Below are 18788 nucleotides of genomic sequence, written 5' to 3' on the forward strand. Positions count from 1 at the left end.
TATTGCTGTAAAAATATCACTTTTTTTTTAAACAAGAGCACTTGACGTTTAAACTCCATTTAGGAAGACAAGACAAAGAGAAAAGTACGCCAAGGACGGACATGATTCGTACAAGAACACTAAACATTGAAGATTGTTCATGTACCAAAATGACGAGTAATTTAACAAACAGAAAATTGATTGTTTAAAACTTCAAATTATAATCATGACGTTAAAATACGTCTAAATATAGGAATGAATAATAACTATGCCTTTATAATATACATAATGCGTTCATTTCCTTTCAATTCACTAACATACACTCTTACAATATCATATACATGAGAAAATTAAGGTTGTAGTTTCAATGTTGGACAACCAACGAAAGTTACTGAAGAAATTTAATTACATTAAGATAAACACAGTCTATCGTAAGATCGTACTTTCATCTGGAAATCAGTTAGAAAGTCGAGAGATTTGGTTTAATTTACATGCAATACAAAACTTCCTCCTTCATTGTGTATCATGTATTGATGACATGTAAGAAATTGAGAGTGAAAGACCCACGCAAACTAATCGTATTGCTTAATATAGTTAGAAAATTACAGCACCTACATATGTATTAACTTTCAGATCAATTATTTGAACTAGAGTTGCTTTAGAGATTGAGTTAAGTTTGTATAAAAATTGACAGACGTTTTAATTTGGTGATTTAATATCCAACTATTGAAAGTGTTGTCAAGTTTCGCATGTGTTGACTCTATAAAAATGGAAGATTTTCTATAGTAAAGACGAATGCTTTTTATCAACTTCACGATATATGATTTTAGACGGAGGAAAGAATGGTAAAGATTTTTTGAAAGTGTCGATATTTGAAATGTATAGTTGATCTGACGAATCTCCTGGAATTGGAAAAAGATTCCAGCATTGATCTCTTCCATCGACGATTTCCGTTACTTTAAAATCTTTTTCTTCATCATTCTTGTGACCAAGAATCTGCATGACAAATATAACCAAGTGTTTAAGGCAATGTGTTTTTGTGCGGGCGATGAACAGACTGGCTTTTGGGCGTATTGTTGCTGTCAGTAATTCATAATATCAACCAATCACATGAAGCATGTATTTTGGAAACTAGGCAGGGTTTGAAATCATGTTGCAAAATAATTACTAGCATAAAATGTAGTGCTTCGGATTATCGCTGTTGCTTCAGTTATATTGGATTCATTCTGCGGATTGTAATGTGAAATAATAAATTGTGGCAAAGTAAAAAAGAAAAGTAATAGATAGCACAGTAAAATAATGATACATATTTTACAATGATGATTTCGTAGCAACAGTTTCTTACTTGAACGCAGAGTTTTCTTGAGTACAGGTATGGTAGAATTGTATGGAGCCATTTTAGAAAGAAATCTTTGCTAAGCTGTTGAAGTAATTTTACCTGTAGAAAATAAAAGTTAGTTTTACTTAATGAAACATAAAGTTTTAGCTACTTAATGAAATACAGATAGTTATATTGTATGAATTGTCCTGTGGGTTAATCAATGTCATTTGCAAATGCATTAAGATACTCGAGAGTATACGGGAGACATTAAGATACTCGAGAGTATACGGGAGACATTACGACATGCACGAAATTAAAATCTCAAACAATAATAAAGAGTTACGTCAAGTTTTACATAACGAAAATTGTAAAGAGCAAAAAATTTACATTTTTAACACCAACACTGATGCAAAAATATACTACAATCAAAGAACAAAAAACAAAGCACATCTCGCAGTAAATTACTTCATCATTTAGTCTTTGAAAGTTATAAGTTTCATCAACAATCTCATCCCAGTTACGATCAAATTCTTCACCCATATTTAAATCATCATGTTGTTTGATTTCTACCATTGATGAAACCTGAATATATAAGAGGTAAATAAAAATATAAGAAGGAAAAAAATAGATTTTCACTCTTTTTTTGCCAAAGTGATCATAAAAAGTTTCGCGCCTTACGTGGTTATTGAATATTTCAACTTTAACCTGGGGAAGATCTAGCAGAAAATTCTTTAAAAAATTATCCATTCGATCTTTCACGAACTCGGCGCTAAAAAGAATTGCTAATATATAATTCTAATCAATTCATAATTGATATTAATTTATTCTAGCTCCATAATACTTATTTTGTGAAATGATTTTATGATTTCTGTGATCTATTAGTAAATGGCTTCTATTAGTCCAATAGATAATATGTGCAATGACGTTAGAAAAAAGTTTAACATGCTTACAAAATAACAAAACTGACCTATAATTTTCAGCTTGGGTATGAATAGTCACTGTAAAACCTAAAATGCCGTTGGTAACTCGAGACTCACAAAACACGGAATACCTAAAGAAATAGATCGACAAATTACAGTAATTATACGAAATGTGCGAAAATAAGATTGTTTTAATTTTTCACTGATTAAATTCCATACCCAAGTTGTTCCTTAGTCCTTAAGATGTCAAAGCAAGGTTCTTCCATCATATTCTTAAGTGTCAAACATAAAAGCGGATATTACTGAATTTGACCTTCATCACACTTTAAACACAACTACGGTCATGATAGCGTGCATTCAAATATACACGTTCCTATAAGATTCCTCCGGCAGAAAATAACATATTACATAAAAATAATTTTATAAAATATATTTTAACTGCATTTTAGAATATGCTAGAGTAGTTACGTGCTAGCCGTATGAGTAAGTACTTTTAAGTGCCAGCACAAGTAGCCTATTCGGCAGTTTAGCCGCCCACCGGTACAATACATGATATATTTTAAGAATATACGCTCAGCTTTAAAACTTTTTTTACCATCAAGAGTTCCAAGTACGTCAAATCCCTTCCAGTACCTGGTCCAACCTGTTAAGAATTGTAAATAGCATACACTAAAAGTCTTTAATGTTTTAAGTTCTTATTATACGTGTCTGTAATAATAAAATAATTAATTGTCAAACTTTATTGATTGCATGGAAATAGAAATTCATCGCGCTTTTTGTCGCAAAGAATGACATGGTATACAACGTTTGCCTACATTCCTGGCCATATATACACGATTTTTCAATGTGACCATGAAAAAAGTATATTGACTGACATTGCAGTAAATAATGAAAGCACGTTCATGCATGTACTAGACCTGGTAGTAATTTACTATCACAGTATTCTCGTCCATTGAGTTAAATCCATTAATTTTGCATTGACTTTCGCAGTCAGGAAGTTGAGCAACTCTAATCTAAAAACAAAATCAAATACTTAGCTAAATAGGTTGGTTGAACTTCTACAATTTGTCAAGTTTGTAACAAAGTTTGTCAAAAATAATATATTCTTCACCTTTGGGGATGTATCTTTCGAGGTTGATTCAAACTTGAGACACCTACGAATTATGAAAACTGAAGATCATAATTCTACGAATAACAAAATACGTAATTTTTTTCTTTTTTCATTAAGGTAGCTATTAGAAGAAATGAGGTAGATAGCAAAGTATCACAGAGAAAGATTTTAACCTACATTTCACATGCGTTAAACTCTTTTGCAATTTGGAAAACTGTATTTTTCTCCTTGTAGAATTTATCATAAAACGCAAAGGTGTTTTCTTGCAAAAATTTTCGTATTAAACTCGACACAAAATTATACTTTTCAAAAACATTCCTGCATAAAACTTGTCCTAAAACCAGTATAGACCTGCATGAAGGCTCTTACAGTAATATAAGCTAAGTTACCTGTAGATGAATTCTTGATGACGTAATGCTTGCTTACAGATTTATACAAAATGAACAAATATTGACGTTAGAGGATGAATTGCAAACTTCGAGGGATTAACGTTTAAAGTGTGACTTAAATTACGTAAAACAGACGGTAAAAGAGTTAAAGATAAGGTTAAATTTTGCGATTTCGTACATCATGTATGACAATAATAATGACTTTAGAAGGTAAAAACCAACACAAAAGATTGTCCTCACCTTTGAGTCAATATTCCCTTGAAATAAGCTTTCAACATAAAAATTCAAGCGCAGTTCCTTGTAAAAGTTCTACAGAGAAATTATAAACTTACATAATTAACATAATTATAATGGTCAACGTGAAAGTGTAACGAAGGCATAAAAACAGACAGAGGGGAGGCAGCGTATAAAAACTGATAGGGAGAGGGGTGTTAAGCCTGTTTTCCACTAGCCATGTATCGTAACGTATTGTAGCAAATCGTAACATGGCGCATGCGTGCTTATGCCTACTGACCATCAAATCACAAGCACGCATGCGCATGTTACGTTTTGCTACGATACATTACGATACGTGGCTAGTGGAAAACAGGTTTTAGCCTTATTTTGTTTGCTGCAGCATTTGCAAACCTCTACACTAAGAAAAGATATGAATTTCATCGCTAACCTTACATTCCTGCGCCGTTAAATCTAAAATTGCAGCTCTTTTTTCACAAAAAGTCCACTTTACACTTTGAAGAATTTTTAGACGAACATCCCTGTAAACATGTTATTGATGATGTAATTGCAGACATGTGATCAATGATGTACATAACTGCCATTGAACTAAAATACATGGAACGCTACCTAAAGCAAATAATTGAAGCCAAATCTTACACCCAGACACGCGTGTGCAGTGTTTCGAGTTCTGAAAATTGATTGACTACACACGCGTGTCTGGGTGTAATCTCGCGTGTCTGGGTGTAAAATTTGGCTTCAAGAATTTATTAGACTTTTCTATTACAGGTAGCGTTCCATGTATTTTAGTTCAATGATAACTGCAGACGTGCTACTGATGATGTAATTGCAGACAATGGTCCCAATGCTTAGATCACATACCGAACAAGTTTCTGAGGTTGTATGATACAGTTAGAATATTTTCTTATTGTTTGTTCCTAAATACAAAAATAAATAATCATGAATAGAAAGCTAAATTGGGTTTTTACATATCTTAAAGAGGGTGTCGATTATGCTACACATTGCTGGGTGGGTTTTAATTATAAGCCAGGTTCACAATTGTGAAAGAAGAAAGAGTTAAAATGTCATGTTGAAAAAACTTTCTAATGGTTAAAGATAAAATTTTCGTTCACATTCCATCAAACGTATTGCTGTCTTCCCAGTGAACAATCTCAAAAGCAGAAGTTGTAAAAATCATGAGACGAATTCATAATTACATGTCATACAAACATAGAAAAGTTCTGTTTTTAGCTAGAAAACTGCGTGATGTAAATTTTTAAAGCTTTTATACATGTGGCTCATCACAATTTACCATATCATATTCTCACTTTCGTTATTATAAGGCGATTGTAACCCTCTTACACTAAAAAATTAGCAAGTTAAAAAACCAAACAAAAATTACGATAGAGACGATCACAACTTACTTTTAATATTTCAAAATGATTTTGATTTACATCAAATGAAACAAAACGCCTAATGACTTCCTCCATAAGCAACTATTAAAAAGATTTGACCATACTTCAGAATTTTCATGATATTTCTGTTTTAACAGGAAAGAAAAACATAACGAAACGTACAGACAACTTTTCGTCATATCCATCGAAGCGTAAAATGATTCCACCTTCAGCGACTTTGATTCGATAACTATAAAATCAAAAAAAGCAACTAAAGTCGAACCTGTATTAAATGGCACCGTACTAAGCAGTCAGCCAGCTTTAGGCTACCATGCGGCAATTCCTCCAAAATATACGCAAGCTACATTAATGATATCATCTTTATAATAGATCGCATTTTGCCTTAATTGACTTCAACGTTATGATAATTTTGTAAAACCAACCTTAAACCAGCGACTTGAGCAGAATATGCAACATCGTTTAGATCAAACTCAAGCAGCAATGCAAACATTTCAGCAAGCACTAAACTACAATTAAATGACAAAAGAATAAATATCTTATTTATTCATTGTAAGTTTTGATGATGATACTTCTAAATATCGTTGCATATCTTACTTTCTTGCAGTGCAATTAACCAACGGAGATTTGAAATACATACTGAAGATTGCTGTGAAGAAAAAATATGGTAATAAAAATAGTATAGGTCTTTATTAACGGCTACAATTTTACCTTTAGGTACATGAAACTTGTCATCTTGCTTAAACCAAACTTTACCTCGGGTACACTCATGTATCAAGGTAGGAAACTATACATTAACACATCATGGTAGGAAACTACATATTAACACATCATGGTAGGAAACTAACATTAACACATCATGGTAGGAAACTACACATTAAAACATCATGGTAGGAAACTACACACATTAAAACATCATGGTAGGAAACTACACATTAATATATGATGATGGGAAACTACACATTAAAACATCATGGTAGGAAACTACACATTAAAACATCATGGTAGGAAACTACACATTAACACATCAAGGTAGCAAACTACACATTAACACATCATGGTAGGAAAGTACACATTAATACAACATGGTAGGAAACTGCACATAAGGGGCAGGTTGCACGAAGCCTGCATAGCGTTGTCCGTTGAATAGTAATTTTTCCAACCATGTTAAAAAGGTGGTTATACTATACGTTATAATCATATAGATTATGAAACTTTGTAATTCTAGAAACAATTTCGTATTTTATTGACTGTTCAGTTGAAATCATAGATTCATAAAATTTTTCAAACGTTCAAATATATTATATTGCTATTCAGGCTTCGTACAACCGACCCTAGACTTGATAACAACAATGACACACATGAAAAACATTGTCGATAAACATTCATTAAATTTTGATTTTACCTTTACAGAACCTTCTTTAGACTTTCGAATAGTAAAATTTTCAGCTAAAACAAACATTTTGCATCAATACAAAGATTTCCACAATCTCGTTATTAATACAAAAACAATCAATATACAAAATGTGTCTTACTAACCAATGAATATGTTTCTTTCGGGTAGATGAAAATTGCTGTTTAACTCTAAAATATAGCATCAATGTGAGGTGTAACAATACATATCATAGTAAAACCATTTTATCTTGCCTTGAAGTTCGATGTTCTTTAATTTTACATTAATATCTATAAAGAAATCACAGTTCATATTTATCATCGACTATTATTTAAATTATTTTGATCTTAAATTAAATCCAAATGAACGACTGTTTAAATAATTTGCTGAACAAGTAAACTTTATTTACATTTGTACTTTCAACAAATGTTATAAATTCACAATTGTACATGTTTAACAAGTGAATTTAAATCCCAATTGTACCTTCAACACAGAACTGGGTGTCAAACCATTTTTCTTTTTCTTTGCACTCTTTTGTCAACGTTTTTGATATCAACATTATATTTGCTTTGTCTGAAGTTAAGCTATTAGTAATATCAGCTATCATCTAAAATACAAAGGAGCATTTTATTAAAACATAGCAAGCTATTTTCACCCTCGCTTTACATTCTAAAATTATCCTAATTGCCCAGATGGAATTTAAACGTTTTGGGGTTTGGACAATTGCATGTTTCGTGCATGTGTATAATTTTCGCTGGAACTATTTAGGTTTTATTCTTAGCCTTCATAAAAGTTTTTTTTTACTAAGCAGTTTTATTAACGTTTGTAAGACTACTGTGAAGTTAGTACATAAAAACGGAAAAATTTTAGTTTCCCGCAACAATGTATAAAAATATAGTGTTTACTTGCATGTTATTTGATCCGCACCAAGGCCTACCTTGTCATCGAATTCCCAGAGTAAATCATTGCCAGTTAAAAAGTCAGGCTCGGGATACAGCTGTAATATAAATCAAATTTCAACATTCAAGCTTCAAAATTTATTATTTATAAAATTTTGAAATAAATGTAGTCTTTTTTGAACGAATTTATTAAAAAAGTACATCGCAAGAGATGAGAATAAACAATCAGTAGTTCTCATAAAGGGTAACGTTTTAACGTCAAAAATTAAAGACAATACTCCCATAACATGATTAATGATAACATTGTAGCTAAGATCAAGAATATTGTAGATCAAAGCAATCTTCGGAGAATTCTTATGGGCTCAAAAACACGAGAACGCAAAAAATATACTAGCGATTCTGCATGTTATTAAAAAATACCAATAATGATAAAACTACACAAATCTCAACATCTACGTATATTGTAACAAGTACATTTTCTTGCACATAAAAAGTTCGACATTGTGCATGAAATTTAGCCTGTTGTTACTTAATTCACTGAGTATTTAAAGGCAAATACCTTAGATAAAAATTGAACGTTAATTACATAGGGCAATTTACCTGCATAGATTGAGCAATTTCCTCTACATACTCATATGGCTCTTCCTATACAAATATTTTACAAAAAACTATCACATAATATTTTAGGAAAAACTGAGAAACAGTTTAAGCAACAACGACAACATCAGTTGCATGCATTATTTGAATAATGGTAACTGCTACAACAATCGTCTTTAGATGTTTAATATAAATAATGCACTTTACGTAGTGAGATAGCTGAATGAAAAACAAAATATTAATTTAATAAGTTTTATTTTACAAAAGTACAGTACACAGCACACCGTATCGACGTGTTCAATCATTTTACAATAACTAGCAAATCGCCTAATATAGGAAATAGAAATTCGTATACGTTTTTCTATAATATACATACATACGAGGCTTTTTATAGTATTCCTTATTTCAAAACGATAACTTTTTTACTCTGCTAACTAGCAACTAATAACTTACAATTAAGTCATTTACGTGAATTTTATGCATCTAGTGAAAAGGTTTTAAGTCATGTTGGGCAAATTTTTAATATTATTTTCGCATCGTCGAAGAAATAACTCTCATTTGCTTGGACCTAAGGATGTATGTATATTTACCTCTTGCTTAAATCTAAAATAATTTTCTTCGATTTTCTTTATTTCATTGAATACCCTAATGCATATAAAACGACATCGTTATATAGTATAACATATATGTAGCAGATAAACATTCAACAATTTTATAAGTATATTTTTCAATGTTCTATACCGCAAACTAGGACCATTACGACGCAGCATTTCCAGATATTGATAAATCGCTGTGACAACCTATACGCGATATAATATTTATGTATTTATAAATAAAATGATGTACGTATAGCGACATACATGGATATTTATGTATTTATATGCAAAATGATGTACGTATAGCGACATACATGGATGTTTATGTTTTTATATGCAAAATGATGTACGTATAGCGACATACATGGATGTTTATGTTTTTATATATAAAACGATGTACGTATAGCGAAACACATGGATATTTTAGACTACCTCAACATAATGATCAAAACCATTGACCTTAAAATAAAGTTTCATAAAAAGAAACGTAAGCATGGAATTATTCACCAACAGCAAATTTATGAAAACAAAGTTAAAAATAAAAATTGAAAAATTGTTGTGCAGCAGTGTAAAAAAAACAGCCACTTACAGTTAAATAAACTTGACACGTAAAAAGTGAGTAGAGGGAATTAAACTCCTGCCCAGACTCCGAATTACCGGCACACAGCGCAGTTGCCCAGCCTCTAAAAATTATAAAAATAACTACTCCATTTATTAATAAAAACATGTACACACTACATGCCATGAAAAATTTAACACTTTATTTGAGCAGACAAAAGAATGATAAGTGATCTCATAAAAGATCTGGAGTGATGATCATATCAATAAAACGACCATTTCCATGCCTCAACAACAAACTTACTTTTCTTTCAACCATGAAAGTACACCACCACGACTCTCGTGTCCAAGAAGCCATGATATATAATTTAATGGTTTTGTTCTATAATAATTTATTGGTGACAAACATTTTTCATTAAAACTTTCATCTGTGTTCATTGTTCACATACTGGTCTAATTTATTAGAATTTTATCGTAGAGATCTAACTGCATGGACTGAAGTAAATGAAGTTTTCAATTTGGTACTTTCAGCCTTCTTCAGGATAAGAAATACAAGATTTATTTACAAATATTTTTGCTTTGAAGACGTTTAGGGTTATGATTGGTGGTTTAATGGATGTATCAAGATAATTGGATGATACAGAATGCAAATGATACAGAATACGATGCATAAAATAAGATTTTCTAAGTATTTGTCCTTTTTACAACTTAGTTTTTATTTTTATATAATATTTTATCAAACACATAAAACTCTTTTGAAACATCTTGTTTTAAACTTCACGATCACGACAAAAGTTGGTTATTTCAGGGTAACCAAACATGTAATAAAAATATTGCTCTGAACATTAACGTATTTGTTATGGCGAAAGACAAACGAAGCAATATTCATATAGCTACTGTATCTTTATTTTGGTTTTCGACAGTTCTTTTAAAATTACTCAATGGTCATTCACCATAACAAATACGCTATTCATGCGGAGATGTATCGTGTCATTTATTTTCAGATATCTTTATTTTGATTCCAACATTTCTTTTAGGAAATACTCAATTGTCATTCACCATGACAAATATTCTATTCATACGGAGATGTATCGTGTCATTTATTTTCAGATAACTTTATTTTGATTCCCAACAGTTCTTTTAGGAAATACTCAATTGTCATTCACCATGACAAATATTCTATTCATGCAGAGATGTAGTATCGGGTCATTTATTTTTAGACATCTTTATTTTGATTCCCAACAGTTCTTTTAAAAATTACTCAATGGTCATTCACAAATACGCTGTTCAGAGGACTGTTTAAGTTTGTAACCACAACCAAGGTTTTGTCATATAATAAAACAATATGACTCCAATAGCAACATATACGTAAGGTTAACAAACCTGTAATATTGATGAAGCGGAGGTAATGCCCAAGTTATTTCAACACGATAAATATCTTTAATTGGAACAACTATAAAAATACAAATCTAAGACGAAATCCATTTGGGCAAGAAAATGATGATCGTCTTGAATACATGTTGAATACCTTTGATAATTTTTTGAAATTTTCCTGGAGGAAAACCACTTTGCCCCTATTTAAAGATATTGCAAAAACAAGAACAGTTTGTCGTCAATGAAGTTAAAAATCCTCGTTATTAAAATGCATACATAACAAAAAATGATGCACATTTTGATAAAAAATGTAATAAGCCTTCGTATAGTTCTGTTTATTGTGAATTGAAAAATACTATAAATGGGTTATATCTCTAAGTCATGGTCATAAAATAAAGTTTCCTAATTTATTTTATAAACATAATAGCTGCATGGCTAAAGTGTGGCATTATCAATTTGAAAATTATCAATTACACTAAATATAAATATATCAACATACTAGATTTATATTTCTGGGAATTGATAAATCAACATTTCTGCAACAAAAATGAACTTATCAGCTACCATCATGCTGAAACAAATAACTGTCGTTTATCAGTAGTTAGCTACCGAGCAGGAATTAGACTAAATATTTCAGTTATCCATTTCTGCAAGACATCAAGAGTTTCTAAACGATAAAACGATACAAAAGTTTATTGACATATGTAATAATTAAACGATGACTGCAATAATGAATAAGTTAGTGACTTTCGACAACATCTGAAACAAAACTATTTTGTCAAGACGTAATGTTAATCACAGTCTACATGACGTAATTTTCACATTTAGTGTCAACCACAGTCAGCATGACGTAGAGTCATAAGACGTAATGTTAATCACAGTCTACATGACGTAATTTTCACATGTAGTGTCAACCACAGTCAGCATGACGTAGTCATAAGACGTAATGTTGATCACAGTCTGATTGACGTAATTTCAACACGTAATGTCAATTACAGTCAGCATGACGTAGAGTCGTAAGACGTAATGTTAACCACAGTCTGAAGGACGTGATGTCAATCACAGTCTTCACGAAGTAGTGTTAACCATGCAGTCTACATAAAGTTTGTGTCAGCATGACTACATTTTTAATTTTAGAATTATGATTCATTTATATGTACTTACCATTAGAAGTAACAGCTAAAGTCATTTTATGCGACGAATATGTTTTTGTCCAAAACAACTTTAAATACTCTACTACGTCCATTCCCTAGAGAAAATGTACAGCACAGAAACAAAATTTTAATGTAGGTGCGCATGTAGCTAACTTTGTAATTCATTACAGCTTTTTTTTATGCTCTACCAGCAACATCCAACCCACCAAAATATTTAGACACCGTGGATTTTATTTCATGACTAAAGAATAGATGATTTTACCCACCGATTCTTTGGGAACAAAGCTTAGTGATTCTTCATTTCCTAACAATTAAATAAATCAATATGATAAATAAAGTTAATGAACTTCAATTGAAAAACGTCAAAAATAGTATTAGCTCTATTTGTCGCTTTGTAGTTTGGTTTAATTACTAAATGTGCCGGTTATTTTGTGCGATAAGCTTATCATTAAAAAGCATACACGTTTGCATTAACTACCCCAAAAAAATTTTCCAAAAGGATGACCCTCCTGTGTTGTCAGACTCCCGAGAAGTTGCATGTTACGAGCAGCGTCATCTTGGTAACTCATCCGGAATTCTGGGGTGAAGATAATTTTAACTTAATCTATCATAGCAAAACATACATTATCATAGCAAAACATATCATAATAGCCAAACATACATTATCGAAACAAAACATACATTATCATAGCAAAAACATACATTATCATAGCAAAAACATACATTATCATAGCAAAACATACCGCTATCAACTGCTTTTATTTCTCGTTCTACACTGTCCTTCTTCATTAGCGGGTGTATAAAGAACTGAGCAAATCTATTTGAAAAATTCTTGAAAATAACAAAGGCAACATTTGATGTTTTTCGTTAAATAGAACAAGAAAACCTGTCAAGAGATTCTTTAAAATACTTTGCACGAACATCAAAGACGAACACTGTCTACATAAAAGTAAATTTACACATATATTCATAAGCTCGGCCAGTTTAATGTCACGATAAATAAATAGCATATAGAGCAGCAATCAATCAATTGTATATGGAAGTAGGGTTAGAAATAGACACCCCTCTACCCAAAAAATCTTCAAGAATAAATTTATATTATAATTCAAACAGTTGTACAATGAGCACTTTGACGTCATATTCATCTTTTGTGACGTAATTATGTCTACTGATGACGATGCACTGACGTTTAAAGATCGCGAAATTTTTTCATTTAAAACATAGAAATTGCACATTTGTTTATGAAAACTTCTGATATTCTATTTAATTTTTGTGTAATTTGAGCGTTTAAGTTTGGCTTTATTTGCATAAACTACCCATTACAAGACATAATGATCATACCCTTTCACACTCTGTAAAGGCATTTGAGCTACCTCCATGTTTCTTAATAAACGCATCTAATTCATTTTCGTCAGGATACTTTTTGCTTCCCATAAAAAGCACTATGTTCAATAAATAAAAAGCAAATATTTATAATATTTAAACGTGAGAAAACATTTGTCAGAAAAGAAAATGCAGCTTGGTAAATATCATAGGCACAAAAGAAATGAATAATAATTTAAACATCATTGATTTAAATTTTTACATTGTTTTATGCTCATCTGCAAGTTCATTTGCAAAAGAAATGAGTTGAAAAAAGTTTCAGTTATCTGGACGATTAAAAGAAAAGTTTGATTGCTGTTGTCATGACCATTCCATAATGTATAAGACAAATGCAACTATTTAGCAAGGATTAATAGACAGGAACACTAGATGATTGATAATTGGGGACTCATGTGTTTCAATGAATAACTGATTTTAATAGAAACCAATAAAATAACTCCCTCACCCCAACTATCAATCCTACAGCACCCTAATAGGGCTTCTTAAGAGTTGTAATTTTAAGTAAATTTGAAATTGAGATACGTACTGTGCTCTAGGAAATGAGCAAGGCCAGGCATTTCCTTTGGATCATTAAAACTTCCAACACCAACACAGAGCGCCGCAGCTGCCTAAATGATTGCTAAAAGTCAGGAAGAATTATAAAGACTTACAGCCTTTTATAACTGCTGGCGCCTTTCAGGCTTCAGTAAAAGACAAATATAAATCTATAGAAAAAGTACCAGCTTCTTCCCTTTCTTAGGAGCATCATTTGGTTTCAGTTCACTTGTATCATCTAAAGGAATTGGGGAATCAGACATGTACCTTGTTTTATAGCCAAGCCTCATAATACTTTACATATTATTAGAGTCAAGTGGCAAAATGGCTTTGAAGATGACTACAACTGCTATGATGATGACTACAAGTCAAAATGTCAAACAGCACTAAAACCAACAGTCCATCTCAGGACTGTACCATATAATCAAATCTTCAACCATGCAACAATATTCCCAGGTTACAACTATTCTCATAAGATAGTATTTATTGACCTACCATCACTTCCTCTGTCAACATCACCATAAAGATCGACATCACTTTCACCATCACTAAAGATACTATCAACGCTATCACTGCCATCATTGCTGTCACTGCCATCATTGCTGTCACTGTCATCATTGCTACTTTTATCTTCACAAACCATCAATTCATCATCTAACTCATTCTCACTTCCTCTTGAAAAGTTAGTTGCAATGTCCACTCTTATATCATGTTGTGCTGCTTGCGCACATGAATTTTTAGCCAGATCTGATATCAACAATGCAGTTAATCCATTTTCCAACTTTATAACCCTAAGTGCACAATCTGTTAAAAATTCATTTTTGTACAATTCAAGACGCAAAATATTTACAATAACCAACCTATAATCACGATGATCATTCTGGGACTTAACAACTTTAGAATCCTCCATATCTATATTTCGCACTACTTCATGTTACAACACAACATGTGTGTATAAATGACGGACACAGACCTTACGTGGTCAACACTCAGGGTGATCAGTGAACATTATAATATTATAAGGTGATCAGTGGACAACGAACAAATTTCAAACATTTAAATATGAACGACGTGGTATAGAGCCAATATACAGACATTTCGTGTAATAATGCAATATTTTCGGCTTTGCTAGAACAACTAAGTAAGGACTGAAAAACGTTTGGTAACGACTTTTCAGCAATCATAGTAATTGACGTGTACCTATACTACGTAAGATCTTTAAGTAGCTACAGGCCAAATACAGTACAGCAGGTTATGAAACAAACATTTTCCATCATGTCTACAGTTTTTCAACATGAAGCTGAAAAATAGCTACCTTAAAACATGTTTCCTTGTTCAGGCGCTATTACGTACAAGTTTCCTTGTTCAGACGCTATTGATATAGATAACATTACATAATAAAGTGTGTGAATGAAAGGAATGACAGAAATTGCAGTCTCATTGAGTCATCAAGCAAGAATTGTTTAAGGATGAGAAATGAAATTCTGGAGCATTTTCGTAGTTTGTACACCGTAATTCACTTAATCTTGCTGACGATTTCTTCAGATCATCAGAAGAATTTGAACAAAACGAAACATTGTGTATTTTATAAAATTCATTATTATTTTTGAGAGAGAAAGCGAGAAAAATTATATCATCTTACTCTCGCCATTCCCCGCTTCCTTCTACCTGAATATCAAAAATATACATTCTACCGTGTTGTTTCGTTGTTTAAGGATTCCGAATATGAATGTACAGTATCAATAAATATTGTCACTTTTTCAGGGTCCATATCTGGATATATTCCATGCCCAAGATTTGCAATATACTTTTTCGTACCAAATGAACGAATCATGCTTTTGGTTGCTTGAATCAGATCATTCTAAGCGTAAAAAATAAATCACATGCTGCCCACGTGACATGAAGCACAACACGCCAGAATATACGCATAGTTATTGTGTGTTAACTACGAATTGTGCAAATTCAGAAATTGAAAAATAAAAAAATGATGAAATCATCTACGTATATAGTACCTTACAAGCGTACAATCCACAAGGATCAAGGTTTCCTTGCAAAACACGATTTGGCGCTTGCAGCCTGTAAAGATTAACATTAAAACATTAAATCTTTATTGCTCCAGCGTAAGCTTTTAATAAACATTTTGATGCCAAGAATTTACGCATAAAACATCAAAAGTTTACATTATAAATTAGTCAATGAAAGAAACGCAAACCGAGCATCAGCTACAGGAACTGTCCAGTCCAAGCTAATGACGTCATAACTACTTTGAGAAAGTTCTTGTATGGCGTACGTAGCACCTTTAGCAAATATGACCTTTAAGAATGAAAGCATCATTGATATAGTAAAATTTAACATGTGCTGAAACATATTCTAAGTGAACCAGCAAAAGGTCTTTAATATGCATTTCAAAAACTTACCATGGGAACAGAATTTTCCCCAAGTTTTTCTTTCACTTTAAAAGCTATTTGCTCCAGATAAGGGTATGCATAAAGAGTAAATAAATATGGACTAAGACATTCTGCATGAGATTCAAACACTTGAAGCATCTGTAATCAAATATTGAAACTATGTCACATCATCATCATCAATAATCAATTGTAAGAGTATAAACTGTCCAACGTCCAAAAATATGCAAAACTGTAACATGTACAGACATTAGAGGTTAATTCAAATGAAAAAGAATAATTAAAATAATAAACTTTATATTGCTCAAAGTAAACAACAAACCTGTGCTCCAGCTTGAACTTGAGCAACAAGATAATCAACTATAAGATCAGTTAATGTCTGTAGCAGTAATGAGGTTGCTTTAGCATGTTTATACAACCATTTCTTTGCATTTGACATAGTTTTACTGCCACCACCTTCAATCATATAAGCCATTAGAGTCCACTACAGACAAAAATTATTGTAACAGTAAAATAAAATGAGAGTAAGGTGAATATATTAACATAAATTTCCATGATTCCTTACTGGTGCTCCAGAAAAACCAATTAATGGAACTTTTCCTTCAAGTTTATGTCTGGTCAAAGTAATGGCATCTAAGACATATCCCAGCGTCTCCTTAACTACAACATTTTTCTTCAGCCTCTTAAATTTGATTTCAAATTGTGAGAGAAGTTATTCAGTATAATCAATGACTATTAGAGGCAATCAACACTACAGAGAACTGATGGTTGAAAAAGTCACAGGCACAAAATTCAACAATATATAATGTACTTACTTCAAGATCATCAGGTTCCTTAAGAGGTTCAGGAAAATGAGGACCCTAAAAAATTTTAATACATCAAGTACAACACAAATTTTTCAAACTTAATTTACATAAATTCAATGTTCATATGTAATATGTAGATACTAAAAAAAAACACTGAAAATCAACATACTTTTCCCTTTAACATCTCACACTTCAGACCCAAAGCCTTAAAAATTACATGGAAAATTTAGAGCAACATTCATATTTCATTTATTTTATTTGTGCACATGAAAAAAAAGCATTAAAACATTATATGAAAAACCAGCAAATATAAGCATGCAAAAGAAGTTTCCTCTTTACCTGTGGAATCACCAATATATCTGAAAATATTATAGCTGCATCCAAGTCAAATCTTCTAATAGGCTGATAAAAACAATGAAGACTTTAATTGTTTTCAATATACAAAACCTTCATCCATAAAGACATTTATTATTATTATTATTACCAAATGTTCTAACAGGATAAGAACTTCAGTACCATAAGCCTACAAACACTTATTTACAATACAACTGCTATTCATATTTGTCCTGTTTACTATTGTATATGTTCTTTAATTATCATCACACAAAGGCATTTTGGTTAACCAAACAATTATGCCATACCATATAAGGTAATGTAATCTAATATGCACAGATAACATTGTCACAAATAAGTATTCAATAAAAGCATTATGTATTTTGAATAAAAACATTACATTTTTACAAACAGTTGCCTAAACATCAAAACATCTTGTATACTTGTAAACTAAATATTGTACATGAATACATTAATACCTGAAGTGTAATTTCACAGGCTAAATTGGGCGACTGAACAATATGAAAAAAATCACTTCCATGTTCTTCTTTGAACTTACGAAATTCTGCAACAAAGAAAAATTGTGTTTTTATACAAATTCCTAAGTTTTTAAAGTAGAATTTAGGTATGAAACAACGGCTACCTAAACTTGAATATAAATTCTATGTACAGTGACATGGGATACATTATGTACTCAGTGGGAATCAGACATTAAGCAAAATAAATTATAGCAGCTTGATTATAAATTCAAATACTATTCTAAACAAAATTATTGGTTTTGAATTGCTAAAGAATGAAATTTTCTAATTAAGCTGCCTCTATTTGGAAATGGCATTGTGTGCAAAAAATGAGTTGCAGTAATTTATTTTGATGTACCATAGATTTGCTACAGCAAATCAATCACAAAGCAATCCTCTCTTATTTTCAGATAGATAATATGAGAAGACCTCGCAGGCTGTTCAACTGTCACACACATTCAGGCTATAGTATTTTTCTCAAGTAGTATAGTTATATATAATACAGGTTACATAATATTTAAGAATGACATAACATCTGCAAAGACATCAAATTCAAGAGAATATCCAATGATTTTAAACCAAATGGTAAATCAGAAAGGTAATGATACCTGGTAAATATCTGCCAGCTTGCCTCATAATCCACACTGGAACTTTTTCCGTATCTTCTCCTCTTGCAGCTCGGAGAATTAAGTCATTTTTTAATGGTGGGAAATCTTTCATGTTATTTTCACTCATTGTTTGTCTTGATTAATCTATCATGAGAAATGAAGCATGTATGTAAGTACGCTACTCTTCACGTTGCTATCACCAAAAAAACCAATATAAGTTATGTAACCAATAAAGCCAATCACCATTCACAACCGACTCGACCAAAGAGATGGTGAATGTACCTC

At 31.6% G+C, this 18788-nt stretch overlaps 2 protein-coding genes across 3 annotated transcripts; both read right to left on the reverse strand.

The window, feature by feature from the left end:
* Window positions 1-176: 176 nt before the first annotated feature.
* Window positions 177-15261, reverse strand: LOC124438149 (nardilysin-like). Its single transcript, XM_046988146.1, has 43 exons — window positions 14694-15261; window positions 14329-14624; window positions 14019-14071; window positions 13826-13907; window positions 13258-13358; window positions 12803-12855; window positions 12660-12733; window positions 12395-12493; window positions 12183-12220; window positions 11927-12011; window positions 11372-11429; window positions 11262-11298; window positions 10917-10962; window positions 10772-10841; window positions 9693-9770; window positions 9420-9513; window positions 9263-9289; window positions 8976-9034; window positions 8825-8879; window positions 8238-8282; window positions 7676-7735; window positions 7222-7345; window positions 6993-7028; window positions 6885-6929; window positions 6751-6794; window positions 6057-6132; window positions 5943-5994; window positions 5771-5854; window positions 5511-5577; window positions 5358-5429; window positions 4816-4871; window positions 4385-4475; window positions 3961-4029; window positions 3721-3752; window positions 3332-3374; window positions 3138-3233; window positions 2816-2863; window positions 2440-2492; window positions 2268-2351; window positions 1979-2069; window positions 1766-1882; window positions 1325-1417; window positions 177-975 (listed from the first exon to the last, which is right to left on the reverse strand). Exons 1-43 carry the CDS (start codon window positions 14741-14743, stop codon window positions 760-762), a joined length of 3249 nt encoding a protein of 1082 aa, XP_046844102.1. The 5' UTR covers window positions 14744-15261; the 3' UTR covers window positions 177-759.
* Window positions 15262-15414: 153 nt separating this feature from the next.
* On the reverse strand, window positions 15415-18786 carry LOC124434935 (uroporphyrinogen decarboxylase-like). Of its 2 annotated transcripts, XM_046984894.1 has the most exons (12): window positions 18747-18786; window positions 18504-18647; window positions 17857-17942; window positions 17384-17446; window positions 17214-17249; window positions 17054-17098; window positions 16804-16920; window positions 16561-16722; window positions 16251-16379; window positions 16046-16146; window positions 15846-15909; window positions 15415-15694 (listed from the first exon to the last, which is right to left on the reverse strand). In XM_046984894.1, exons 2-12 carry the CDS (start codon window positions 18628-18630, stop codon window positions 15524-15526), a joined length of 1101 nt encoding a protein of 366 aa, XP_046840850.1. In that variant the 5' UTR covers window positions 18631-18647; window positions 18747-18786; the 3' UTR covers window positions 15415-15523. The 2 variants fall into 2 exon arrangements, with proteins under 2 accessions (XP_046840850.1, XP_046840842.1); XM_046984886.1 differs by having other exon boundaries at window positions 18504-18784.
* Between the last annotated feature and the right edge of the window lie 2 nt (window positions 18787-18788).

Source organism: Xenia sp. Carnegie-2017, unplaced genomic scaffold (genome assembly GCF_021976095.1).
Source record: "Xenia sp. Carnegie-2017 unplaced genomic scaffold, XeniaSp_v1 HiC_scaffold_1, whole genome shotgun sequence".
NCBI classification, from domain to species: Eukaryota; Metazoa; Cnidaria; class Anthozoa; order Malacalcyonacea; family Xeniidae; genus Xenia; species Xenia sp. Carnegie-2017.

Coding starts and splice junctions, on each gene's coding strand:
- LOC124434935 (XM_046984894.1), bottom strand. CDS start 18,630: ATGAGTGAAAATAACATGAAAGATTTCCCACCATTAAAAAATGACTTA. Junction 17,943..18,503: donor AGCTGGCAGATATTTACCAG/GTATCATTACCT, acceptor TCTTTGTTGCAG/AATTTCGTAAGTTCAAAGAA. Junction 17,447..17,856: donor CCTGTGAAATTACACTTCAG/GTATTAATGTAT, acceptor TGTTTTTATCAG/CCTATTAGAAGATTTGACTT.
- LOC124438149 (XM_046988146.1), bottom strand. CDS start 14,743: ATGGAGGATTCTAAAGTTGTTAAGTCCCAGAATGATCATCGTGATTAT. Junction 9,514..9,692: donor CTTTCATGGTTGAAAGAAAA/GTAAGTTTGTTG, acceptor TATAATTTTTAG/AGGCTGGGCAACTGCGCTGT. Junction 4,476..4,815: donor CAACCTCAGAAACTTGTTCG/GTATGTGATCTA, acceptor ACATGTTTACAG/GGATGTTCGTCTAAAAATTC.